The 26,961-nt window shown below is 40.5% G+C and overlaps 3 protein-coding genes and 1 long non-coding RNA gene across 7 annotated transcripts in view; 3 read left to right on the top strand and 1 right to left on the bottom strand.

Moving 5' to 3' along the window:
• The window catches only part of LOC103278896 (E3 ISG15--protein ligase HERC5), a 42,203-nt gene extending 17,782 nt beyond the window's left edge, over positions 1-24,421 (bottom strand). For all 4 annotated transcript variants that reach the window (XR_010006521.1, XR_010006520.1, XM_008111035.3 and 1 more), the window contains exons 1-17: positions 23,884-24,421; positions 19,946-20,078; positions 18,990-19,066; positions 17,683-17,904; positions 16,930-17,021; positions 15,271-15,401; positions 14,803-14,951; positions 13,827-13,903; positions 13,139-13,242; positions 12,115-12,174; positions 11,791-11,893; positions 11,190-11,373; positions 10,484-10,656; positions 9,069-9,176; positions 8,468-8,506; positions 7,233-7,337; positions 7,043-7,153 (exon numbers count right to left, since the gene is read on the bottom strand). Coding sequence is in view for 2 of the 4 variants with exons in the window: in XM_008111035.3 (XP_008109242.1) it covers positions 7,043-7,153; positions 7,233-7,337; positions 8,468-8,506; positions 9,069-9,176; positions 10,484-10,656; positions 11,190-11,373; positions 11,791-11,893; positions 12,115-12,174; positions 13,139-13,242; positions 13,827-13,903; positions 14,803-14,951; positions 15,271-15,401; positions 16,930-17,021; positions 17,683-17,904; positions 18,990-19,066; positions 19,946-20,078; positions 23,884-24,217 (2,202 nt within the window). In the remaining 2 variants the exon portion in view is untranslated. The remainder of the gene's footprint in view (positions 1-7,042; positions 7,154-7,232; positions 7,338-8,467; positions 8,507-9,068; positions 9,177-10,483; positions 10,657-11,189; positions 11,374-11,790; positions 11,894-12,114; positions 12,175-13,138; positions 13,243-13,826; positions 13,904-14,802; positions 14,952-15,270; positions 15,402-16,929; positions 17,022-17,682; positions 17,905-18,989; positions 19,067-19,945; positions 20,079-23,883) is intronic.
• Positions 1,771-5,323, top strand: pyurf (PIGY upstream open reading frame). The gene is made up of 2 exons (XM_003221247.4): positions 1,771-1,979; positions 4,295-5,323. The coding sequence occupies exons 1-2, from the start codon at positions 1,801-1,803 to the stop codon at positions 4,434-4,436; spliced, it is 321 nt and encodes a 106-aa protein (XP_003221295.1). The 5' UTR covers positions 1,771-1,800; the 3' UTR covers positions 4,437-5,323.
• On the top strand, positions 4,478-5,873 carry pigy (phosphatidylinositol glycan anchor biosynthesis class Y). The gene has a single exon (XM_003221299.4). The coding sequence runs from the start codon at positions 4,478-4,480 to the stop codon at positions 4,691-4,693; it is 216 nt and encodes a 71-aa protein (XP_003221347.1). The 3' UTR covers positions 4,694-5,873.
• A 45-nt stretch (positions 24,422-24,466) lies between the features above and the next one.
• LOC134299339 (uncharacterized) overlaps positions 24,467-26,961 on the top strand; it is a 32,043-nt gene continuing 29,548 nt past the window's right edge. The window contains exon 1 of the long non-coding RNA XR_010006522.1: positions 24,467-24,737. This is a non-coding gene — a long non-coding RNA (uncharacterized LOC134299339). The remainder of the gene's footprint in view (positions 24,738-26,961) is intronic.

Below are 26,961 nucleotides of genomic sequence, written 5' to 3'. Positions count from 1 at the left end.
GCCTTTCATGTTCCCTGATTTGTGTTTGGGCAATGCTGTGTTTGGTGGTCCCTATGTAGACTTGTCCACAGCTGTATGGTATACGGTAGACTAGGTGAGAGGATCCCTTTTGTCCTTTTCTAAAAGTAGAATTTATTTGATTTTCTTAGTGGGGCTGTAGTTTGTAGGTTGTGTTTCTTCATTAGCTTCCCTATGGTTCCCTTGATTTATGGTAAGAATACTTTTCCTTTGGGTGGATCTTTATCTTGACTATAATGGCTTGTTCTTGGCCTTGCAGCTCTTCTAATGTCTGTGGTGGAGTACCCATTGGCCTGTAGAGTCCAGTTTAGGTGGTTCAGTTCACCTTAAAGGAGGTGTGCTTCGCAGATTCTTTTTGCACAGTCTGCCAGGGCTTTAATTGTGCTTCTTTTTTGACTTGGGTGATGGTTGGAGTTTTTGTGTAGGTATCTATTCGTTTGTGTAGGCTTTCTGCAAACTGTAAATAGACATTAAACAATCATGGCCAGCTAACACCTCCCAACAAAGGATTCCCTCAGGCAGGAAGCAGCCAAGCTTTGAACTTGCAAGGCCATTAAATGCTAATCAAGGTGGCCAATTGCACGTCACACTTGCCTCAGACAGACAAGAGTTATTTCTCTCACCCTGAACATTCCAGATATATAAACCTTACTTGCCTAGTTTCCAAAGCCCCTAGTGGCGCAGCAGATTAAATCGCTGAGCTGCTGAACGTTGACTGGAAGTTTGGCGGTTCAAATCCGAGGAGCAGGGAGAGCTCCCACTGTTAGGCACAGCTTCTGCCAACCTCAGTTTGAAAACATGCAAATGTGAGTAGATCAATAGGTACTGCTCCAGTGGGAAGGTAATGGCACTCCATGCAGTCATGCCGGCCACATGACCTTGGAGGTGTCTATAGACGACGCCGGCTCTTCAGCTTAGAAATGGAGATGAGCACCAACCCCCAGAGTTGGACGCGACTAGACTTAATGTCACGGGAAACCTTTACCTTATCTATTCATGTGTGTAGATTTTCTGCAAACTGTTTTCTGTAAACAGACATGAAACTATCATGGCCAGCTAACACATCCCCCCTCCCCCAAAAAAGGATCCCTTCAGGCAGGAAGCAGCCAAGCTTTGAAGTTTTTTTTTTCCCTTGTCAGGAGCAACCGGAGTTGCTTCTGGAGTGAGAGAATTGGCCATCTGCAAGGACGTTGCCCAGGGGACGCCCGGATGTTTTGATGTTTTACCATCCTTGTGGTAGGCTTCTCTCATGTCCCCGCATGGAGCTGGAGCTGATAGAGGGAGCTCATCCATGCTCTCCTCGGGTGGGATTCGAACCTGGCAGCTTTCAGGTCAGCAATCCAACCTTCAAGTCACGAGGCTTTTATCCCCTAGGCCATCGAAGGCTCCTAGCTTTGAATCTGCAAAGCTGTTCAATGCTAATCAAGGTGACCAATTGCAACAGTCACACTTGCCTCAAACAGACAACGAGTTCTTTCTCCCACCCTGATCATTCCACAGATCTATACACCCCACTTGCCTAGTTTCCAACAGACCTCACAACCTCTGTGGATGCCTGCCAAAGATGTGGGCGAAACGCCAGGACAGAATGCTTCTGGAACATGGAAAACTCACAGCAACGCAATCTTTAGTTTTTGGTAGGAACCTAAAACAACGGCTCCGGCTTTCCAAGGGACTGCTTTCGACAGCACTCTCATTCAGGAAGCAGTCCGGTGAAGCCGACTTCCTTTCCCAGCTGACCTTGGGGCTGGTGCTTGCAGTGAGGGCGTGCAACCGCGAATCATGCCGATGCTGCCTCACGGACTCCTGCGCCTCTCCGCTTGCGTTCCGCTTTGGAGGAAAGGCTCTCGGGCGCTCTTCTCCAAGGCGGCCGGGAACGGAGGACAGCAGGAGCCCAAGCCGCCCTTCGATGCCAGCCTCCTCCAGATCCTCGTCTGCCCCTTGTCCAAGAAGCCACTCAGGTTAGAAGCCATTGGCTCCCATTTGAGGCTGAATCAACTCATGAATTTGGCGCCACTTTCACTTCTGTATGGCTCAATGCTATGGAATCCTGGTGGTTTGTACTTTAGAGAAGGCTTTAGACCAGGCCTGGGCCAACTTGGGCCCTCCGGGTGTTTTGGACTCCAACTCCCACAATTCCTAACAGCCGGTAGGCTGTTAGGAATTGTGGGAGTTGGAGTCCAAAACACCCGGAGGGCCCAAGTTGGCCCAGGCCTGGTTTAGACCTTGTGAAACTACAACTCCCAAGATCCCATTTTTGTATCCTTTTAAAATCGCATTTCATTCATTTTTATTCACACTTAAATTGTTTTAATATTCCAACTACAGTAGAGTCTCACCCAACATAAACTGGACCTTGATTAGCATTAATGGCCATGCCAGCTTCATTCCTGCCTGGGGGAATCCTTTGTTCCGAGGTGTTAGCAGCCCCTAATTGATTCATGTCTGTAACTTCCTCTGCTTTCAGAGTGTGTGGTTGTTTTTACTTCTGATTGTACTTTCTGGCATTGATGTTTGCCATTGTTTTGTTGAGTCCCCAAGGCAGTGGTGGCCAACCTATGACACGCGTGTCAGCACTGACATGCCTAGCCATTTTTGCTGACACACTGCTGCATGCAGATTGATTGGATGACTTATGTCTTTTGTGGCCAAATTTGGTATGATTTGGTCCAGTGGTTTTCTTGTTTATTGCATGGGAATTATGCACATTTTATTATATCATTCTATTATTATTCTATTATTATTGTAGTATTATATTATTATTATATTATTACTATTATATTATTATTAATTATTCATGACTACATTGAAATTAGAATAGAGAGAAACAAGAGATACCATAGATTGTTGTACATGAAAATAATGGTAGTAAATAGTTTTTGATTTATTAAATACAGTTATATATTACAATTATACATTTTTGTTATTTAAATCATACATATTGCAAAATTATGTTTTTTTTTCTCGAAGTGACACACCACCCATGCCATGCTAGGTTTTTTTAGGCGAATTTTGACACACCAAGTGCAAAAGGTTGCCCATCATTGCCCCAAGGGGAGATAGGGTGTGATAGAAATATTTATTATTATTATATTAGTGTCTCACATATCCAACATAAACGGGCCGGCAGAATGTTGGATAAGCAAAAATGTTGTATAATAAGGAGAGATTAAGGAAAAGCCTATTAAACATCAAATTACATTATGATTTTACAAATTAAGCACCAAAACATCATGTTTTACAAAAATGTACAGAAAAAGCAGTTCAGTAATTACTGTATTTATAAATTTAGCACCAAAACTTCAGTGTATTGAAAAATTGACTACAAAAACATTGACTACTAAAAGGCTAACTGCATTGGATAATCCAGAATGTTGGCTAAGCGAATGTTGGATAAGCAAGACTCTACTGTATATAGTATATTATATTATTATAGGATTCTACACTGCCATATAATCCAGTTCAAAGCAGATAATCTGGATTTTATATGGCAGTGTAGAAAGGGGTAGACTTTAGATTTCTGTATAATCTACAGTGTAGCTTTGAATGTATCCTGAAAATCTCAGCAACACAAAGGTAAAGCACAGTATACCAACAAAAAGGAGGACACGGTTTTCATACAGCAAGAAATCTAAACTGAGGACCTTTTCATCAGCTGGTTTTAGACAATGGGCCCTTCTACACTGCCACATAATTCAGATTATCAAAGCAAATAATCCACATTTTCTGATTTGAACTGGATAATCTGAGTCTACACTGCCATGTAATCCAGTTCAAAGCAGATAATCTGGATTTTATATGGCAGGAATAACCTGCCAGAACAGATTTAACAGCTAATTGAGCTTTCAAACTTTAAAGCACAATTAAAGCAGGCCTACCAAGTCAGTTTTAAACTCTGTATTTTAAAGTGGCAGTTTATTGCTACGAATTATTTTAATGGGTTTTAATCTTATGTCAGTGTCTTTTAATATATGTGTTTTAATGGTTTTTATCTATATAATTTAACTATGTTGTTCTTTATCTTAAGGAAAGGTGGGTAAGAGGATGATGATGATGATGTTTATATTATATTATTATTATTGACCCAAAGACAGAGTATGACATAGCAAATGAGATATATATGCTGGATTTCATATTATTATAATATAATAATAATGCCAATAGCATATTACATCTTACTGAAAGACTGATTTGACTACTTCTTTGTCCCAGGACCCTATTCTTAAAGAAATGGCATTAGCTAACTTAACATGTCAGTATTTGTTATGTTTCCTAGATATGAGGAATCCACCAATGAATTAATCAATGAAGAGCTGGGTATTGCCTACCCCATCACCGATGGCATCCCTAATATGATCCCCCAAGCTGCCAGGATGATTGGCAAAGACAAGCAGGAAGGGGAACCTGAGCAGACCTAGATGTTTTTCTCCTTATAGAAGATATTCACAGGTGAAGAAAAATGTTTCTGTCTCTGCCTACGATGACTGTACTCATCCCTGTGTTGTCTTTAGCTGGCCTGTTTTATTCAGCCAGTGTTGATGAAAACTTTCCTCAGGGCTGCACAAGTACAACCAGCCTGTGTTTCTACAGCCTGCTGCTTCCAGTTACCATACCAGTTTATGTGTTCTTCCACCTCTGGACCTGGATGGGCCTTAAACTCTTTCGCCACAACTAGGTTAGGCTGAAATGAGTGGACATGGGCTAAAAGATGTGCTTTGCTTTATCTGTTTGCAGTAGGATTTGAAGCCATCCCTAACAAGCAGCAGACTTAACACATGGAAATAAGCATCCACACAAGCAAATAGAAAACTTGCTTTTACTCTTCCCATTCCCAACCAAATCCACAGGAATAATGATGAGTTATACAGATAAGGTGGATGAAATGCACTACGTAATTTCACTACCTGTCTACCTTGCCCAAAAGAAAGGGACTACATTTCCATCTTTGGACCTGTATAGTCAACCCTGTGCAGAAATATACCATGGTAGAACTTAACGTGTTACCAGATACTTTCAAGCAATTATCACAGTTCCTTGGAAGAATGGCATTTCATGCAGAATAATACCTGATGTCACCCTAAATGGATTTTCTGTCATGACCCTATTGTGTTTTCAGGATGCCTTTTTTAATTGTTGGACATGGTGATAATAGATAGTAGTCAGGATTTTTCTTTCATTAAGATGCACTGTTTTCTGCCCTTAGATTTTACGCTTGAATTAATGATATTAACAGATTGTGATCAAAACAGAACAAAAAGGGATTCAAAAGCAATTATTTCCCATTAATAAAGCAACTGAAAAACCAGGTAGATATGTAATTATTATTTTGCTCAATGCTTTATTTGAATTTTCACCTTAAAGGGGGATAACCCTCTCACCTACAATTTCCCATGACATACTAATCTGATTCCAGAGAGGGTTTCCAGGAATTCAATATGTCCTCTGGGTGTCAGTATTATAGGGAAATGGGTTGCATTAAGAATGGGTTTTGCCCTTCTAGTTCTAATAAGGAATATCCAGCATTAGATTTAGTTCAGAGGTTTCTTTTTTAAAAGATCATAAATATTCGTCCTGTTGATTAGTGCCTGTATGTCATCTCCAGCATGTGGCAACCCTAAGGGGTTTTTTTGACAGGATTTTGATCACAGACCCTTTTAGTATTAAACGCATTATGAGGCTGAGAGAATGACTTGGCCAAGTTTACCCTGTGGGTTTCTATGGTAGACTGGAGATTCAGACTCTTTTTTTCAGTACTAGTGCTGTGGTCAAACCACTAGACCATGTTACTAGTTATGTATAAAATATGCCTAACTGGACATTCAGCTTCATTTACATTAAATTCCAAAGTCACCACATTTCTGTATGTTGCTTTTGTTATTCAAGACCTTATGTGAGTTGGTTGAATTGTTAATAGTCAGCCCATATTACTTGTTAAAAGAATGAATGATGAATTACTGCAAGTAACCTCAAGATTACACACCATCAAAGTGCTGCTTTCCATGACAATTGTTTACCATAGATAATAAAAAGGTAGGTAAAGGTTTCCCCTGATGTTAAGTCCAGTCATGTCTGACTCTGGGGGTTGGTGCTCATCTCCATTTCTAAGCCAAAGAGCCGGCGTTGTCCATAGACACCTCCAAGGTCATGTGGCCGGCATGACTGCATGGAGCGCTGTTACCTTCCCGCCGGAGTGGTACCTATTGATCTACTCACATTGGCATGTTTTCGAACTGCTAGGCTGGCAGAAGCTGGAGCTAACAGCAGGCGCTCACTCCGCTCCCGGGATTTGAATCTGCGACCTTTCGGTCTGCAAGTTCAACAGCTCAGTGCTTTAATATACCAGCATTCTAATGCCATATAAATTGGGAAGCGAGACTACATATTGTCAATTATGTAGAAATGTTGCAGGGAGGCAGAACACTGTAAAAACTCATTGTTTTGTGGTGTATATACGTAAACTGCTATCCTCCATCTGTTGGCTTCATCTCTTGCCAGCTCTAGGAATGTTTCTGATAGTGTGTGATGGGATTTGTAGTCCAACATATTTGACAGGCACCCGTTTGGAGATGTCTAGTTTACTAGAAGACATGTATCTCCAGTACAACTAAAAATAATTTCACTTCTTTTCCTCTGAAGTAAATCATGTGTGATTTAAATTAGTTATAATGGAGGCAGTATAACATGTTGTGAATAACGTTGCTAATTAGCCAGGGTTGAGTGAGCCTAACAAGATTTTTTTTTTAAAAAAAAACTCTTAAGAGAGCATGGGTGTTTATAATGATATTTTTCTAGACTACAACTGCCAGAATCTACCAGCTCGTGGGGGGGGGGGGGGGGGGCACCAACAATATTTCCATGATCTACCTTAAACTATGACAAAACACAATGTTAGCTGCTTCACTGGATGTTTCTTCCAAAGCATTAACATATAATATGTGGATGTGATGGCTGGTAAAATATTACATTTGAATTTCAGGTGAGTCTTATCACAACACAGTAAGAGGTATAAAACTGGGTATCTTACTTTAAAAAACTGCTGAAACCAGTTTGATGATACACTTCTTATACATTGCCATGTATCCTGCATCAAATGTTGCCTTCTAACGTGCAGCTTGCTAACAATGCCAGGGTTGTTCTGTAAGGACACACACATTAGGTCACAGGGCTATGATAAATATTTTACAGTTATACCTTGCAATTTTTGATGCACTTACCAAGCTGTAGTTAAAATGCCGAAACAAACAGCATAGTGTATGCAGAAGAATCTTATCTTCCAACTCAAAAATGCAAGGGAACTGGCTGAGTATATCAAAGGCAAGCTGAAATGACAAAGCAGTAATTTACAGTATAAGATTGCTAACTTTCAAATTCAATACTGAAAAGTCTACAGTCTTTCACTACATTGTTAACATATTTCATGTGTTCCATGGATAAAAAGAAGTATGAGAAGATGGGAAAAATCCAGATTTTTGCAGAAATTAAAAAAAATAGGAAAATGCCTGGTGGTACTGATAGAGGACACCTGAAACAGGATAATAAGAATAATGGTATGAGATGTGAAACGGTATGATAGGGCAGTATGATGGAGTGAACGCCAAAATGTACACTCAGGCCCCTTCCACACTGCCATATAAAATACACATTATCTGCTTTGAACTGGATTATATGGCAGTGTAGACTCAGATAATCCAGTTCAAAGCAGATAATGTGGATTTTCTGCTTTGATAACCTGGATTATCTGGCAGTGTAGAACAGGCCTGAGTTACATGAAGAAGTTTCATCCTCCATTGACTTGCATGCAGATTGCTTACACACATACATTGTTTTGCCTGAGCGCAACCATGCTTCTGTTTCCTCAGTGGATTTCAGATGTTCAGTGAAAACATGAGGTAAAATGTATTTCACTTTCCAGATTCCTAAGAACACTTGCACTGATGGTCATTAATACCTTCCTTTGACTCTATGCTCTGAACAGTCTATAAAATAGAGACTAGAATCCCAGGCCAGAATCCTAGAGTTGGAAAATACCGCAAAGGGCCATCCCATCCAACCCCCATTCTGCCATGTAGGAGCATACAATCAGAGCACTCCCGGCAGATGGCCATTGACTTAAAAACCTGTAGAGATTCTGAGGCAGCTTATTCCAGTGTTGGAGCTGTTACAGTCAGATTTAAGTGGGATAATTTCAGCCAGGAAGACAAAAACGTTTCTTCATATTGAAACACCTAGGCTTTTTAGTCACTACAAAAATACCTGCATATGGTGACCTCTAAACAAGATGTTTCTTGGCAAATAACATGCGTCTCTTGTAGGAAAGGGGGAGCAGAGTAAAAGGAAGGTAAATGAGAAGAAAACTTCATGCTGAGATAAACATGGAAAGATAAGACAGCTAACCAATTAATGACACCAGAAGACTAAAGCATAACAAAACAGAGCAAGTAATCCTTACTTGTATTTCGTCCCCCTTTGAAACAAGTCTTCGTATCAGCTGCTCCAAAGTTGCACAAGAGAAAACAGAAAAACAATATTTTTGAAACAAATTTGGTGAAACAATATTCTCCTTTTGCACCTTAGATGGTCAACCTTGTAATAGCTTTGAGTACTTCAACACGGTAGAAGTAATGCATATTGCCACTGCTATCACTGTTATGCATATTTATATTTGTTTTAGTTTTAGTGGCCTGTGAGGGTTTAAGATGTTAAAAATGGCATTTTGGAGTGTCTCACCTAGATACTGCTATTTACAGTCATAGTTGTTGTATACCTTCAAGTCGTTTTCAGCTCATGGAGGCCCAAAGGAAGCCCTATTATGAGGTTTTCTGGGGCTGGGCTGCTTCATCCAAAGCCATGTGTGACTCGCCCAGGGTCACTCATTGGGTTTCCAAGGCCAAGTGGGGAATCTAACCCTGGTCTCCAATGCTCAAACTACTACACACAGTGGCTCGCTAATATTTATAATACAGTGGAATAAATCTGAATCTGAAGAATAAAAAACGGGAGGAAATGGCACTTGACTCCTAAAGGTAAAAACAATTTCAGTTACTACTTACTTGTTCCTCATTCCATATGTTATTCCTACTTGGAGGAGCCAATATTCTTTTCAGTTCAGGAATGTAAAAGTTGCTTTCTTGGATTGTGAAGTTGGTCTTGCGATTTACCTGAATTTATGAATACAAGTTTACAATAAAGAATAACAAAATGCTGTGTATGTGAAACTTGCTGCAAAATATTTTGGCTCAACAGTAATAGTACAATGGAGGACAAAATCTGTGAGACAACTTTAAAGAAACTGCCTCATATGAAAAAATGCCAATTTTAAAAAAAATCCAAAGTTATATTTCTATCCATTAATCTGAAGGGAGCATGCGTGAGTTTGCTCACTGCTGCTTCTTTGCTGCTTATTTTAAAGTCAAGCTGACAGACAGTGACTGACTTGTGGTCACTTTGTGAGCTTCATGATTTTGCAGAAGCCAGTTCTTTCCAATCCTACACTGCAACACTCAAAATCAGGTATACATCTTAGCACAAGGGAGATCTAAGGAGATAGAGCAGTTGCAGAGAAGTTCCACCAAAACTTTTCCATCAGGTGTAGACCCTCAAACCAAGTCTGCCCAGCTAATTTAGGGAGCATCTGGAATCATGTTGGCTGGATAATTCTGGAAGCCACAGCCAAAATAGTAAATTTTCTAAGTTCTGGTGTTCACTCTTAGTGATCTCTGATGATACTCCATTGGGGTTGAGGTCAGTAATGGTCAAGGTGCTGCCTCCAACTCCCACATTGCCTTTTCCTCCGTCTTCCCTAACAGCCCTTTCCTGCTTCTCCTTAGATCAGAGGGTTTCCGAGTTGCCAGTAGGCTGCTAGTTAACCTTAAAGCCATTGGTATGTAGTTCCCAGGTCATCACAGAGAAAGTGGGGGAACAGAATGTCAAATGTGGATGATGGATGTGAGGCGGATATATTGAGACACTTACAGCCTTCCGTCTCAATTCTCCCCTCCATTCGGCAACTCAGCATCTGCCTAGTAGCACGAACAAATAAGACTGCATAGCTGTCTGTCGATCCCGGCGGTAATAAATCTTTATTTACACAGCTATATACACAAATAGCAGCCGGAGCTCTTACAGCAAGCTAAGACTTATCAGTAAAGAATAACTCCTCTCAAATTCCATTCTCTGTGACATGTTTCCTTCCACGCAGGCAAAAGCGGAAGTCTAATTCCTTTCCCCTCTAGGCAGTAAATCATTGCTCTATGCAGTAAATCATTGCTCTATGCGATTAACTATTTCAGTACTGGATTGCTTACCGAAGCAAACTTACACACTTACATTGAAACAATGAGTTAAACATTTCACTACATTGAACCATTACCTTGACACAGAACAAATATGTCATCAATCCTTCAGTTAGGCAATGTTGAGACTCTCTCATACAATGCCTCAAATTTTCCATTCAAGGTCTTCCTACCTCATAAAGCATCTGTAGAACCTGAAGAGGCCAAACGAAGTCCACTGATAGGGTTACACTCTCTGAACATCTCAGGTGTTTAATGACAGAAGAAAGATTGGCACTGATAAGTCTTTGATACATGCCCACTAGATCCTTGAAGAATGTGACGTCTAGATTAGACCACCAGGTTTCTGAAAAGAGAGCTGATGAGTATACATTGCAGTCTTGGAGCTAACCACACAAATACTTGAGGAAAAAATTGTCCTTGTGGTTCTGTTCCTCCTAGGGGTTTCTTGGCAAGATTTATTCAGAGAAGGTTTGCCATTGCTTTCCTCAGAGTATGTGACTTGCCCAAGATCACCCAATGAGCTTCCATGACTGAGCCAGGATTCAAATCTTGGTTTCCCAGAGTCCTAGTCAATCTGATATACCCTTGCTGGAAGGTGAGGCCAAAGGAAGCCCCTCTCCATATTATCTTTTTTGAAGGGACAATAAAATTGGGATATAATAACATTTTTTTCTTGTTTAAATGTAAGAACAAGCAAGCTAGGCATCACTGTAAGCAAAACAGACTGCTAAGAGTCCGTGGACAATTGTTCTTTCAAAGTATTCCCTTTCTTTTTATTCCAAAACACTAAAATGACTCTAAAAGTATGCATATTTAATATTCTCAAAACTATTGAAGTGAAGTGATGAATGCCCTCTCCAAATAAACCAGCTTTACCAAGGATTTGCTTGTCCTTTTCTGGAAGTTTGCAGATGGCTTGTGCCAGTTGACCAAGGAGACAATCAGATGTAATAGCCTCCTTCCATAAGAGGACAGGAACAATGAGGAAGACTCTGAGTGCTTCAGGAGAGGCAGGAACCAATGAAAGAGAGTTGAGAAGCTTTCGAAGGGCCTTCAACATCTTCCGGAGGGGAAAAACATAACAAAAATAAAAAACTTACTCTAGAGTAGTAAATTCAGTTTAATATAGTAATGGTTTTTAATACTCTGTTTTAATTCCCCACAATTCTCCCATGTACTACCAAAAATTGGATCTCAGAAATGACAATCCAACTTTGCAGATTCACTGGATATTGGCTTTAAAGCAGTGGTTCCCAACCTTTGGGTCTCCACGTTTTTGGGCTTTCAACTCCCAGAAATTCCAGCCAGCTTACCAGCTGTTAGGAACTGTGGGTGCTGAAGTCCAAAACACCTGGAGGTCCAAAGGCTAGGAACCATTGCTTTAATGGAAGGAAGTTATTCTGCTTTTCCTATAGGACAAAAATCTGACAATTTTCTATTCTATCCTGATAGATCAGATTCCAGGGTTGAGACTTACCTGTGTGATGACTTTAGGCTTAGCAGCAATCTTTTCACAGAAAAGGAACACTGCTGGCATATCCACATTGGCAGCCTTTGAGGATGTTCTGCAAGTTTTCTCTCTGTCAGAAATACAATGAACCAGTTAGAATCTCAGTTTCTTTCTTTGTTATCAATCATGAATACTTTGCAAGCCCTATTTGCCAGCAAAGAGGACTTGGTGATAACGCATGTCTGTGAATGTCCACAGAGTTTTCACATATTCTTCTTGCTAATCATTAAAAGATAAATCCACCAAGTTTAATCTCAGCCCTAGTTGACAGAAAGAGTGGGTGCAATTTACCTCTTCTCTTGAAAGCTTCCATTGATGCAAGCAGCAGATGAGAAGATCAACTTAATTTCCCTGTTAGGCAAAAAAGAACAATGTACCAATAGTCTTTGAGCCTTTGCTTTTGGAGTTCAGCATTTCTTGCAAGTGACAAGGGGCTTCTGCTCTGAGTTATTTTGAGTTGATTTCAGTTTCTCCGTTAAATCTCCATTTTCAAGCAGAAGCTCCCTATTGAATATTATACATTGCTTACTTTTAGATAATAGAGAAGGAAGGGATAAGAGGCAACAGAGAAAGAGAAGCAATAGAATGGTTACTTGTTCCCTTAGTGTTATTTTACATCATGGGAAGTACTATCCAAACCCAGATCTGACATGTTTTCTCCAACTCCGTATCCTGGGGTAACTTGCTTGACCTGGAAAATAGGCCTAGGATACATCTACTCTATAAAATTAATGCAGTCTGACACCACTTTAACTGTCATGGTTCAATTATATGCATCAGAGTTGCAGTTTTAAAAGGTCTTGAACTTCTCGGCACTCTTCTTTTGAAAAAGCATAGGAGGTGGGCTAGAAGTTAAACCATGCTTGTCCTGTTTAGTTAGTCTTCTCTAACAAGTTTCTATCAAGTTCTGGGGTTGAGGCCAAAGGGCTTATCTCGTTCTACTCCTTAAGAGGATTTTCAGCCTGGGTACAAAAAATCATAGTAGCTCACAAGGCTAGATAGTAAACCTCAAAACATGACATTTTTTGTTCAAGTCCAAGAATTCCTGAGACATCCACAACTGCAAAAATAGCCCCTACAAACCCATTTAACTAGAAGTGAGAATATTATAATCCTCCAGATGTCGCAGTAATGCAACTCACATCGTTCCTCCCTATTCACTCCCTAATCCTACATTCCACATACACTAAATAATGTATTCTTCTCTTTAATTTGGAATTAGGAATGTAAACGCCAGAAAAACCAAACTATGACAAAGATTTGCACATAGCTTCTTTTTTAAAACAGCAACTGTAAAAATCTAACAGAGACTTACTGTTCTATGTTCTGCCAGCATTTAGGATCCGAATTAGAAGCCCACTTTTCAGTCTTTTCCTCCTCCACTCTGGCAAGAGTTCGGTTTAAATTTGCATATTTTTGCTGTAGAAAATAAGACAAAAACCAAAATATGTTTTCATATGCTCTGTAATTTCTTCTTCTTCTGGTGACTTCAAAGCAGAACCACAAGTGAAATTGGGAATGAATGTGTCAATTTTTTTTCTTGTCAGGAGCGACTTGAGAAATTGCAGGTCGCTTCTGGTGTGAGATAATTGACCGTCTGCAAAGACGTTGCCCAGGGGACGACCAGATGTTTTTGATGTTTTTACCAACCTTGCAGGAGGCTTTTCCCATGTCCCCGCATGTGTCAAATAATATATGGTTAGTATGACCAGAATAATGTGGAAATTGTGCTGTAATGATTCCATAAATATTTAAGTTGGGTTTTGAAACATGTTTTGGATGATAAGGCAGTATTTCACCTTTTAAGAAAATCAGAGCTGTGTTCGGTAAAGAGTTATTTCCCCTCAAATTGTTGCTGCTGAAGTGGAACCCCCACCCCTTCCAATAATTATGCATTTTTGTGTCTTAGTATTTCTGTATATTTTCCTATATCTTTCAAATGTGTCAGTAGACTTGTCAGTCTCACCACCTTTTTCCATTCACTATCTCCAATATTAGTTTACCTTTTCCTTTAACAGAAGCACAATGCTTTGGTCCTCTCCAGCAATGATTTTAACCATTTCCTCCGGGATATTCTTTCCTACAATAGATAGTAAAGTAAACAATTAATCAGAAGTTATTTAAACAATTTTGCACTTTTTTTGTCAGAAAATAGAAATGTTTCTTGAAATTACAATGTCAAACATAAGACAAAAATATGATTACAGAATTATTAGTCCAGCCATTTTCTCTTAAAGTAGCTGTTATCCCCTTCTACTTTTTATCTGAAAGAACACATTTCTTGGAATCTATAGGTGCTTCAGCACAACTCTGTGATCAACATATACAAAAAGGTGACCACAGAATCACATTGGAGGACCTGCAATGCCTAGAGAAGTGTTCCTTTTACAAATCTATAGGTCATCCAACACAACTCTCTGGAGGAGGCTGACCATAGAGTCATGCTTAAGGACCTAGAGATTCCGAGAAGAACATATTAATTTAATCTGCAAATAATAAATCTGCAGAAGTGGACGCTGCAAATGTGGAGGACCAGCTGTAGCTAATGGGAAACACCAAATTAAGGTAGTAAGGTAAAGGTTTTCCCCTGACATTCAGTCTCGTCGTTGGAGGTTGCTGCTCATCTCCATTTCTAAGCTGAAGAGCTGGCATTGTGTGTAGACACCTCCAAGATCAAGTGGCCGGCATGACTGCATGGTATGCCTTTACCTTCCCGCCAGAAGGTAACGGGAAGGTACCTATTGATCTACCCACGTTTGCATGTTTTTGAACTACTAGGTTAGCAGAAGCTGGGGCTAACAGTGGGAGCTCACCCCGCTCCCCGGATTCGAACTGCCAACCTTTTGGTCAGCAGCTCAGCGGTTTAATACACTGCGCCACCAAGGGCAACAACTTAAAGGTGTTTCTTAAATTTAGAATTCTCTTGATTCCAACCTACACAACTCAACTATACTTGTACAAATAAAGCACACGATTTACCTCGGATCATCTTTTGGCCATTCACAGTCAAATCAAGAGGAAGTGGTATTAGTCGGTCACATTTCTCCCCCTTTCCAAGCTGTCCTTCTGCTCCAGATCCAAAAGAATAGACTTCCCCGAGGTTTGGGACGTAGACAAGAGTGTGCCATCTATTAGCAGAATTAAAGGAAAAATATGTGTGGAATCTCTACTGACATCAAATGTTTCCAAGTCTAACTCCCAAAACAGCTTTTACTATGGAAGTGAAAGGGTTTTGTCAAGCATTTGGTGATTTCCTCAGTGCAGTGGATCAGGATCAACCTATGATTTGGGGTCATTGCCGATGATGAGAAGCCTTTCCTGCCATTAATACTGGTAGCTTTTAAAGCATGACAAATTGTACTATGGTGCTTCTTAAAAGAATTTTGGCAGATATTTAAAAATGTTAATAACTGGTCCCTGCTCTCCCCTGAACTAGCCATGCCTTACCTTCCACAAGCTATCTGAGATACTTGAGCCCCAGACAGCTCTGTCACCAGACGTGGAAACCATTCATTGTATCTGGAGTTGTGACCAAGTTGTCCATGGCTACCATCTCCGAAGGTGCAGACCATCCCATCCTTCACGGACAAAAGAAAATAATGTCACTCCTCAGCACAAACAACTGCTGATAATTCATAGAGAAGGAACATTTGTCACGGTAGGGCAAGAAGTTAAAGATATCATCCAATTCTCTACTGCTGCTCTTTGTATGGGAAATTCTCTCTGAATACAGTTGTCAGAAGACAATAGTACACATAGTACCAGGGTCTTTGGAAGAGCTTGGAAAATTTAATTTTGGGACCACAATTTGTTGTTTGTTCCCTGACTTATTACAACTCTATGGCAAATGTATCATGGTGTGTTTTTCGGCAACATTTGTTCTGAGGCAATTTGTTTTTGCTTTTCCTCTGAGGCTGAGCCATGCCCAAGGTCAGCCAGTGTGTTTCCATGGCCAAGAGGAAATTCAAACCCTTTCCCATAGTACAACACTCAAACTATTACACCATGCTGGTTCAGTATACTGGAAATGGATAATTTTGAATAATTAATAATGCGTTATTTTCTATAACATATTCAGTTTGTTCCTTCTATTTTTATGTATTGGATTCATATTCTGCCTTGCAAGTTACTTCTGGTTGACTTGCAAGAAGCACTGCTTGACTATCAAGCAAAAAGTGGGTGCTATAAATAATATCATATGAAAGCTGACTGGCACCACAGCCAGACACAGTGAAGACATCTGCCTTTGCGCTTTGCTACTCTGCTGCTTAATATGCATGCCCAGTGTGGAACACACCTCACCATGTTAAAACAGTGGATGTGGTTCTTAATTAAACATGCCACATTATCACAGGACATCTATGCTCCCCACCACTGGAGAAATTGTACTGTATAGCCGATATTCCACCACCTGACATCCGATGGGAAGTAGCAGCCAACAATGAAAGGACCAAGGCAGTGACATCTCTGGCCCATCCCCTGCTCAGATATCAGCCAGCATGCCATAAAAAAATAGTTTTCTAATATCTATAGAGATACTCGCAGGAACACCTCAGCAACCGAGAGTCCAAAAGTGGCAGGCTAAAACCCAGAACCTCAAGCCATGGCTGATATCAAATGAGAGACTCCCTCCTGAGCACAGAAAAGACTGGGTGTTTTGGAAGGCGCTGAACAGGCTGCACTTTGGCACCATGAGATGCAAAGCCAACCTTAAGAAATGGGGCCACAAAGTGGAGTCCACAACATGCATGTGCGGAGAAGAGCAAACCACAGACCACTTATTACAATGCAAGCTGAGCCCTGCCACATGCACAATTAATGCAGTTTGACACCTTTTTAATTGCTATGGCTCAATGCTATGGAATCCTGGAATTTGTTATTTGTTGAGACGCCATCCTGTTTGGCAGTGATGATTGATGGATACAAAATCCATGAATATGCAGGGCTGACTATATTTTTTGCATTATGGCTATTAGCGTGGGGGATTTGGATGAATTCTTCTGTAATGTAGTAGTCTATGGTAACTTTAAAAAATGGCAGAAGTTACGAAAGGTCCATTAGAAATGTAAAGCTACTAAGCTAATAAAACCAACAACCCATGCAAACCTTTGAAAGAACTGCAGTGTGTTCTCCGCCACATGAAATGAATGCTATTCTCTTATCTTCCAAGGCCTTCACATGCATAGGGAAGCATCTTTCTGAAATAGGATTAAAAGTTAAATGGAACCATGCTGAAAGATTGCCAGTAGATCTTTAAGAAGCGAAACAGATAATGAAATAGTTTATCACTATACCTAGAAATGATTTTGTCTAGCTGAATATACACAGCTGGAATTGTATGTAAAATGTTGCTGATTGTATCTTTGTATTGTATGCATTAACAATAACTAGAGACTAAGGATGCATCTACCCTGTTAGGTGAATGCAGTTCAACGCCACTTGAACTGTTATGGCTCAACGCTATGAAATCAATGAAGGTGTTGTTTTCCAAGGCGTTTAGCCTCTGCCAAAGTACGCTCTTGCCTCACCAAACTACAATTCCCAGGATTCCATAGCATTGAGCCATGGCGGTTAAAGTGGTGTCAAACTGTGCTAATTCTACAGTATGGATACATTCCCAAAGCAAGCTTTGTTTACTGTAAAGATACTCTTGTACCTTGACAATGGAATGCTGCTTAAAAAACTTCTAGCTAGACAGAGGATGAAGTCAAAGAGAGGTCTAAGTAGGTGTTAAAAGACTTGTTAAAAGGATATTTGCTGCCAGAGGCTTTGTTAAAGGAGATATGCCTCGCTTTTCATTTAACTGATAGGTATTTCTCAGATACAGATTCCATCACATTTATATCAGTTTTTCCTCACCTGCTGTGTCTCCGAGTCCCAGTTGACCAAAAGCATTCTTTCCCCAAGAAAAGACAGTGCCAGACAAAGATAGAGCCATGCTGTGAGCTGAACCAGCTGCAATTTGGGCCAGAGGAACGTTTTCAAGAGGCCACACCGGCTGTGGTTGTCCAATAGTGCTGCTCTTCCTTCCCACTCCAAGTTGACCATATTCATTCTGACCCCAGGCAAAGAGTTCTCCTCCTTAATACAACAAGAAGCAATGTGACTGAATACAATACACACTGAGGTTCTCAACAGGTGTCTGTGTGTAGGTCTCAGTGAGGATGCACAGTGGACTGCAACACCTGAAAAGGTGTGTGACTATTTCCCTCAGGCATGATATCTCTCAGAGTTCCCTCTATGAACTCTGTTATGAAGAATCAGTTAAAGTACGCGCTAGAGATGGATAAAATATTCATAAGTTATTTGGTTGAACATCAGGAACAATATAAAGTATTCCACAGTGCCATATAATCCAGATGGTAAAGGTAAAGGTTTTCCCCTGACGTTAAGTCCAGTCGTGACCGACTCTGGGGGTTGGTGCTCATCTCCATTTCTAAGCCGAAGAGCCGGCGTTGTCCATAGACACCTCCAAGGTCATGTGGCCGGCATGACTGCATGGAGCGCCGTTACCTTCCCGCCGGAGCGGTACCTATTGATCTACTCACATTTGCATGTTTTCGAACTGCTAGGTTGGCAGGAGCTGGGGCTAACAGCGGCTGACCTTTCAGTCTGCAAGTTCAGCAGCTCAGTGCTTTAACACACTGCGCCACCACCAGGGACCCAGTGATCAAATCCAGATGATCAAAGCAGAAAATCCATATTATCTGCTTTGAACTGGATTATATGAATCTACACTGCCATATAGGTAAAGGTAAAGGTTTCCCCTGACAAGTCCAGTCGTGTCCAACTGGGGGTTGGTGCTCATCTCCATTTCTAAGCCGAAGAGCCAGGGTTGTCCATAGACATCTCCAAGGTCATGTGGCTGGCATGACTGCACGGAGCGCAGTTACTCCAGTTCAAATCAGATAATCTGGATTTTATATGGCAGTGTAGAAGGGACATAGGTGTCTTTTGGTCGGACCAGTGCCTGGCTTGATTCTGCCTGGCTCCGTCTGACTTTGTGGCTGATTTTATTTTTATTTTTTACCCCCCTCTCCTTTCAGCTTGAGGCATGGCACAACAGACAAAGTTGTTTAACGGCACACTTCTAAGATGATTGCTTTAAATTTTCTGTGATTTTTAACAAAAAAAAAAATTAGAGATACATAAAAAATGCTTAATACCTTCTGAAAGCGCCATAGAATGATGGTCACCACACGCAATTTGAACAATCCGCTTGTTTCCTAATTCTTTCAGTAATCTGTTTTATAAAAAATGCACACACGTGTCAATCAAGTGTCAACATTTCTGTAAGTACTCCATAAATTAGGCAAGTGAATCAAGAGGGAAAATACCTTTGGAATATGAGGACTATAAACAAACTTGAATGGGTTTGCTATATTTTAAAACGCCAAATTGGGAGCAGATGAACATAATGCCTGTTTTGTACAATCCCCATATCCATAGCCGCAGGACCAGTATTCATGCATTCATTTTTCAACATATGACAAAATAGGTCCTCTGAGCATTTTCTAGTACCTCCAGCAATATTCTTAAACCAGAAGTCCTTCACTTCAATAGGGTTCACTCTGATTTCATCTATCCATATAAAGTCCAGGAACATATCATGCACATAGAAGTTGTGCTGGATGCTAATATGTTCATCTGTGTACCTAAATGGAGTTTCTGACTTGTTCAGGGGGGAGTTGCCTTTGCCATCATTTGAGGCTGAGAGAGTGTGACTTGTTGAAGGCCACCAAGTGAGTTTCCATGACAGGGATTTAAACAATAGTCTCCAGAGTCACAGTCTAAAGCTCAAACCACTACCTCTGACATAACAAGAATGATTTGAAAGTTTTTATTAATGTTTTTATTAACAAGTATATACCTCTCTGCCAACTAAGATGATCTGGTCTGGATAATGGGAGTAAAACCAAGTACAAAGAAATGTTAGATAGATAGATAGATAGATAGATAGATAGATAGATAGATAGATAGATAGATAGATAGATAGATGAAACATGGAATTAAAACCGCATCTACCCCTTAATGTTGTGCTGGGCTGCTGCCCCACATCAGATTGAGGATCATTTGAACCACCAAAAATAATTGTCATGCAATGTAATGGAGGGACTCCTACCTTGGTTCTGAATTAACACTTCTGGATGCAAGACTGTGTTCAGAAAGTCTTCCTTCTGATGATAGGATGAGCAGGTGAGATACTTCAGAGTCCAACAAATCCACTTTGCTGTTCTTTTTCAACTTGATGTGTTCTGCAAGATTGAACAATACAATCTCAGGCATAGCTTTATACATGTTTTTATAATTTGGCTTTCAAATCACTTTGAGAATTCTGATTAATTGAACAGCACAGAATAAAGATCAAGCTGTAAATAGCAAACTAGTGAAATTTTGTGCCATGGCTCAATGCGATGAAATCATAGGAGTTGTAGTTTTACAAGGTCTTTAGTCTGCTTTTTTGTTGCCTCACCAAACTACAACTCCCAGGATTCCATAGGATTGAGTCATGGCTGTTAAAGTGGTGTCAAACTATGAATTCCACAATCTAGATGCATCCCTAGTCTGCTCTATGACATCTTTTAAAAATTATTACATAATTACACATGTCCACATGGTGTCCTATCTCCAGAATAGAAACTGAAAGGCACGATGATGTAAACAACGGGTGAAAATTAGGCCTTTCTGATGTGGTTTGACTAAAACTTCCAGAATTCGTAACTTTCCTGCCTAAGACTGAAAGTTAAAGTCTTTAGAGAACATGTTAGTAATAGAAGCAGAAGCAATATGGAAAAAATGGGGTTCTGGCTCTTCAAAAAACTAAAGAACACGTTTCAACAAACCCGTTATTCAAAACTAACACTACATAAATGCAAAATTAAATAACCATGGGTGCATTGCACTGAAGAATTAATGCAGTTCGATACCACTTGGCTCATACATATAATATCACGGGATTCATAGTTTGGTGAGGCACCAGCACTCTTTTGCAAGAAAGGCTAAAGATCTTGTAAAACTGCAACTCCCATGATTCCATAACATTGAGCTATGGCTGTTAAAGTGGTGCCAAACTGAATTCTATAATGTAGATGCACCCCAAGTTGGGGGGGCCTAGTGTAAATTTGTTCTGAATCTAAAGATTATTTGAAGGCTTCTTTCAACATAATACTGGGTTGCATATGTGTTTATGCAAGTTACTTGTGGATTTATGGCAACCTCATGAATTTCATTGGATTTTCTCAGGCAAATATTACTTTGGACAGAGACCACTTACAGGTCTTATTTCGAAGAAAACCACCTCCAAAATTTAATTTTTAAGGAAATTCTACTAAATCCATGGTGTTGCCATAATTTGGTGACAGGAAGGCGTACACACACACACACCCAGGGCCAAGAAGTTTGGAAATCACTCTATGACCCAGTAGGACCACTACAATCAATTTTATGATTATTTCAGAGACAAAAAATCTCTTAGCAGTGAGGGGTGTATCAACACATTGCAAGTAATTGCAAATCTGCAAATAATTGCAAATTTTTGACACCAGTTAAACTAACTGCAAAGTCTTTAACCTTCTTTGCCAAAGAGTGCTGCAACTACAACTTTGAAAACTGCATAGCATTGAACCACTGTAGTTCAAGTGGTGTCAAACTGCATTAATTCTACAGTGATACACCCTGATTCTACGAAAGCTTATCCTCCCATGCCTGTTCAATAGCCTTCTGTTTAAGCTACCAATGGGGAACATGTACATTGTAGAAGTAATGATGCCACGTTAACTGCTATGGCTCAATGCTATGGAATCATGGGAGTTGTAGGGTTGCTGTGAGTTTTTCGGGCTGTATGGACATGTTCCAGAAGCATTCTCTCCTGACGTTTCACCCACATCTATGTCAGGCATCCTCAGAGGTTGTGAGGTATATGGGAAAACTAAGAAAGGAAGTTTACATATCTGTGGAATGCCCAGCGTGGGAGAAAGAACTCTTGTCTGTTTAAGGAAAGTGTGAATGTTCTCATTATAATTCTATTCTGAATGTTATTAGGTTCCTTTCATCGGGGTATTTTAATCTAATGATTTTATCTTATATTGCTGCTATAGTTCCCCCCCCCCCCCCCCAACCTTTGAAGTTGACTGAATTGCATTGGTGGTTGTTTGATATTACAGTAGAGTCTCACTTATCCAAGCTAAACGGGCAGGCAGAAGCTTGGATAAGTGAATATCTTTGATAATAAGGAGGGATTAAGGAAAAAGCCTATTAAACATCAAATTAGGTTATGATTTTACAAATTAAGCACCAAAATATCATGTTTTACAACAAATTTGACAGAAAAAGCAGTTCAATACGCAGTAATGTTATGTTGTAATTACTGTATTTACAAATTTAGCACCAAAATATCACGATATATTGAAAACATTGACTACAAAAATGGCTTGGATAATCCAGAAACTTGGATAAGCGAGGCTTCGATAAGTGAGACTCTACTGTATTACTGTTGTATAAACCTTTGTTTTAACTTCTGTTTTATCATCTTCTTGTGTTATAAACTGTATATATTGTTAATGTATTTGCGCTGTTACTTTTGTAACATTGTGAGCCGCCCCGAGTCCCCAGGGGAGATGGTGGTAGGGTATAAATAAAGTTTTATTATTATTATGTTGCAACTGACCACCTTGATTAGAACTGAATGGCCTTTCTGCTTCAAAGCCTGCCTGTTTCCTGCCTGGGGGAATACTTTGTTTGGAGGTAAGTATCTGGCCCTGATTGTTTCCTATCTGGAATTCCCCTGGTTTTGAGTGTTGTTATTTATTCACTCTCCTAATTTTAGAGTGTTTTTTTTTTAAAAAAATACTTGTAGCCAGATGTTGTTCATTTTCATGGTTTCCTCCTTTTAATACAGGGAATCCTACCAGTATTATCTTTAAAAATCCTCTAAAATCAGGACGGTAAATAAAGAACAACACTCAAAAACTGGGGAAATCCAGACAAGAAACAATCAGGGCCAGCTAACACCTCCCAACAAAGGATTCCTCCAGGCAGAAAACAGTTGGGCTTTCAAACTGAAAGGTTCAACAGACATCACATCCTTTGAGGATGCCTGCCATAAATGTGGGTGAAACGCCAGGAGAGAATGCTTCTTCATGGCCATCCAGCTTGGAAAACTCACAGCAACCTAGTGATTCCGGCCTTGAACAACACATGGGAGTTGTAGTTTGGTGAGCCACCTGCACTCTCTGGCAGGGAAGGCAAAGTCCTTGTAAAACTACAATGCCCAGGATTGGATAGCACTGAGCCAGAGCAGTTCAAGGACTCGGATTGCCCTAACTTTTACAGTGTCTAAACTGATGGCCCTCTTGCTATGAAAGCACATTTGTCCTGCCGGGAATCAAGCAAGCCCATGATAATAATGATATTACAATATAATACATTGTATTTGTTACCCCGTTTTCAGGGTTCAAGTTAAAACATACAGATAAAACAGAATAACATTAAAATACATGTATTAAAATACAGTAGAGTCTCACTTATCCAACATAAACGGGCCGGCAGAACGTTAGATAAGCGAATATGTTGAATAATATGGAGGGATTAAGAAAAGCCTATTAAACATCAAATCAAGTTATGATTTTACAAATTAAGCACCAAAACATCATGTTATACAACAAATTTGACAAAAAAGTAGTTCAATACACTGTTATGCTATGTAGTAATTACTTTATTTACGAATTTAGCACCAAAATATCACAATATATTGAAAACATTTACTACAAAAATGCATTGGATAATCCGGAACGTTGGATAAGCGAGTGTTGGATAAGTGAGACTCTACTGTACATAGAGCAAAGGTTAAAACATCAATACAAACAAAATACAAAGTAAAAAGCATAGTTTAAAATTGACTGGGTAAACCACCAACCAAGTAAGTGATGATCACCAAGGAGAACCCCGTAAATTGGAAAGGCGGTTCTTCCTTTTTTTGTCTGGACTGCAACTCCCAGCCACTCCCTGGACGAGGAATGTGGGAGTTGTAGTCCAAGCACTGTCCCTTCCTCGGCTACTCACTGGGTTTCCTCCTGGCCGCATTTGGGCATCCTGGCTTCCCAGCTGCTGGCTCAAACACCAACACGTCTCGCTTCTGCGTCCCCACGACAGCCAGGTACCCGTGTTTGCAGCTGATCTGTCGGATAGCTCCAGGGTCAACCCGGCAAACCTGATCCCTTTCGGGGAACAGCCTCAGCCCCATCGATTTGCCCGAGGATGGAGTGGGTGGTGGGCCGGATTGGGAGGGCGCCTTGCCTTTACCCAAAGTCTCCCTCTTCTTGGGCATCTCTTTCGGGCATCTTCGCATCTTTTCCCTTTTGGGCATCTTCGCGGGTTGTTTCTTCCCAGCGGGCATCTTAAGCCGTTCCGTTTAGTGGGGGGAAACTCAGAGGAGACCCCAGTTCTCTCTCCTCTTGCAGAACACAAGTCCTAAGAAGGAGGAAGAGAGGAAAGTCCTTTTGCACCAAAGCAAGGCTGGAAGACGCGCACCAGTCCCGCTCAGCCTCCTCCGCTTCTGGCGCGGCTCTGGAAGGAAAGAGATTTTATTCAGGCGGTGGGAGCTCTCCCTTCCGATTTCCAGTTTCTTTTTGTGCCTTTGGTTTCGAAACCTCACAGGGGGCGCGTCCTCCGGGGAAACAGAAACTACTTTGGTTGCTCCTGTGGCCACTGTAACTTTCTATTTTCTTCAAAAGGGGAAAAAAGTTAACATCCAAGTTGGATTTTATGGCTGATCTTGGAAGCTGAGCAGGGTCGTCTCCGATTAGCCCTTGCTTTGGGTCGCTGTGAGTTTTCCGGGCAGTATGACCCATGTTCCAGAAGCATTCTCTCCTGACGTTTCGCCCACATCTGTGACAGGCACCCTCAGAGGATGTGAGGTTTGTTGGAAACTAGGCAAGTGGGGTTTATATATCTGTGCAATATTCAAGGTGGGAGAAAGAACTCTTGTATGAGAAAAGTGTGAATGTTGCAACTGATCAACTTGATTAGCATTGAATTGCCTTTCAGCTTCAAAGCCTGGCTGCTTCCTGCCTGGGGGGAGTCCTTTGTTAGGAGGTGTTAACTGGCCCCAATTGCTTCATAGAAACGTAAAAAAGGAAAGTATGGTATATAGTATGTAAGTATTGTTAGCAATGTAATACTATTTTCTATATAAACAACTTTTAGTGGCACTTGTTTACTAGTAATGTAATATTGTTAGTAATATTACATTACTAACAGTACTTACATACTATATACCATACTTTCCTTTTTTATGTTTCACTGTAGATTATAGACACCTGTGTTTTGAGTCCCGATTGTTTCATGCCTGGAATTCCCGTGTTTCCCGAGGGTTATTCTTTATTCACTGTCCTGATTTTAGAGTTTTTAAAAAAATACTGGTAGCCAGATTTTGCAAGCAAACCACATACCATGCAAGACATTCTCAATAGCCCAATAGAGAAGAAGGATGGACCCCTTCCACACCTCAGCCAGAGGCTCCTGTTGAAGCCCCAATTTGTGCCCTGGCTCAGGCCATTTGTATAACCTGCTTGTTTATATTTTGAGATGTTCTGAACATCACACCACCCTTGGTTATCCCACCATTGCTTATCTTACGCCTGTCTCCAAGATTAAATTCTCATGCCCTTCAAGGTTATTGATTCCTTCTTGCGATGTATCACGATATGTTATCGTACATATCTAGACAAGGTACACGAGTTTGCAAAATCATAATCTCTAAACAGCTCAGAGGGCAGAGACAATATGGAGGAATATCTAGGCCTCAGGTCACTATCACATCGAAATAACAAAAGGGTTATTTTAGACAAGGCACTATGTAACCTAATATGAAAAAAAATCTGTTCCTGGTTTGAAAGTGTTATTTCCTGTTTAATTGTACAATAGGTAAAGGTAAAAGTTTTCCCCTGACATTAAGTCTAGTTGTGTCTGACTCTGGGGGTTGGTGCTCATCTAAATTTCTAAACTGAAGAGCCAGCGTTGTCCGTAGACACCTCCAAGGTCCTGTGGCTGGCATGATTGCATAAAGCGCCATTACCTTCCCACCAGAGCAGTACCTATTGATCTACTCTCATTTGCATTTTTTTTGAACTGCTAGGTTGGCAGAAGCTGGGGCTAGCAGTGGGAGCTCACCCCACTCCCCAGATTCAAACCACCAATTTTTCAGTCAGCAAGTTCAGCAGCTCAGTGGTTTAACCTGCTGCGCCACCAGCACTTACTTTGTGCAGTATTTACTTTGAAAGTACAGTAGTTGTTATATTCCAGAAACTTTGTTTTTGCTGCTGTCAGAAGCTATGTTGATTTGGTTGAGACTCTATTCATTGAAAAACTATAGCAAAATATGCTGCAGGATGTCTTGCAGAAGGTTTTTTATGATAGAACCAATTAGGAAATGAAATTTATAACCCAGGATTAAAAATTGTGTTACGTAGTGAAATGGTTGGGTCAGTCCTTCTTCTAAAGTATCGCCTACAGTATCACCTGGTGTTCACTGGTCTCCCATCCAAATACTAACCAAGGCTGACCCTACTTAGTTTCCAATATCAGACAAGAGCTGATGCCTGTGAGGTGTTTAGATGCTATTACACACTAGTCAACAAGTTAACAACCTGTTGTGAAGAATTTGAATAGCACTTTGTAGAATAAGTCCCCCAGATTCATTCCAATGAATGCTGTTGCCGATACGGTTCCAATGTAACTTTGGCTCCTGTTTGTCCAATGTTGATGGATACTTTTCGATTTGAAGATGTAGACAGGATCCTTGGAAGCAAGAGAACTACGATGTGTTCTAGATCCTTTGCCCATCTTGTCTGATCACAGGCCAGAGGGTGACCTGGTAGGTGCAGAGTGTTGTGAATGCCAGAACAAGACAAAATTCCAACTTGCCTTAAGGATGCACTAATTTAAAAGCCATCCTAGAACCTCACCATAATGAGTGACACTTGGCCAGTCTCCAAATTCCCTGTTGCACAATTAAAGGTAGACCTTTGCACAATTAAAACATGTAGCAACTACATCCATTCCTTGCGCTGCCAGATCTGGCCATGTTGGTACATGCTTTAGTTGTATCCCATTTGGATTACTGTAACATGCTTTTGAACA

Source organism: Anolis carolinensis, chromosome 5 (assembly GCF_035594765.1).
Source record: "Anolis carolinensis isolate JA03-04 chromosome 5, rAnoCar3.1.pri, whole genome shotgun sequence".
Lineage (NCBI taxonomy): Eukaryota > Metazoa > Chordata > Lepidosauria > Squamata > Dactyloidae > Anolis > Anolis carolinensis.
This window is presented reverse-complemented; position numbering and strand designations above follow the sequence as displayed.

Excerpts from the sequence above, each read along its gene's own strand:
- pyurf (XM_003221247.4), top strand. The coding sequence starts at position 1,801 with ATGCCGATGCTGCCTCACGGACTCCTGCGCCTCTCCGCTTGCGTTCCG. Across the intron at positions 1,980-4,294 it reads TTGTCCAAGAAGCCACTCAG|ATATGAGGAATCCACCAATG; the intron begins GTTAGAAGCCAT and ends TATGTTTCCTAG.
- pigy (XM_003221299.4), top strand. The coding sequence starts at position 4,478 with ATGTTTCTGTCTCTGCCTACGATGACTGTACTCATCCCTGTGTTGTCT.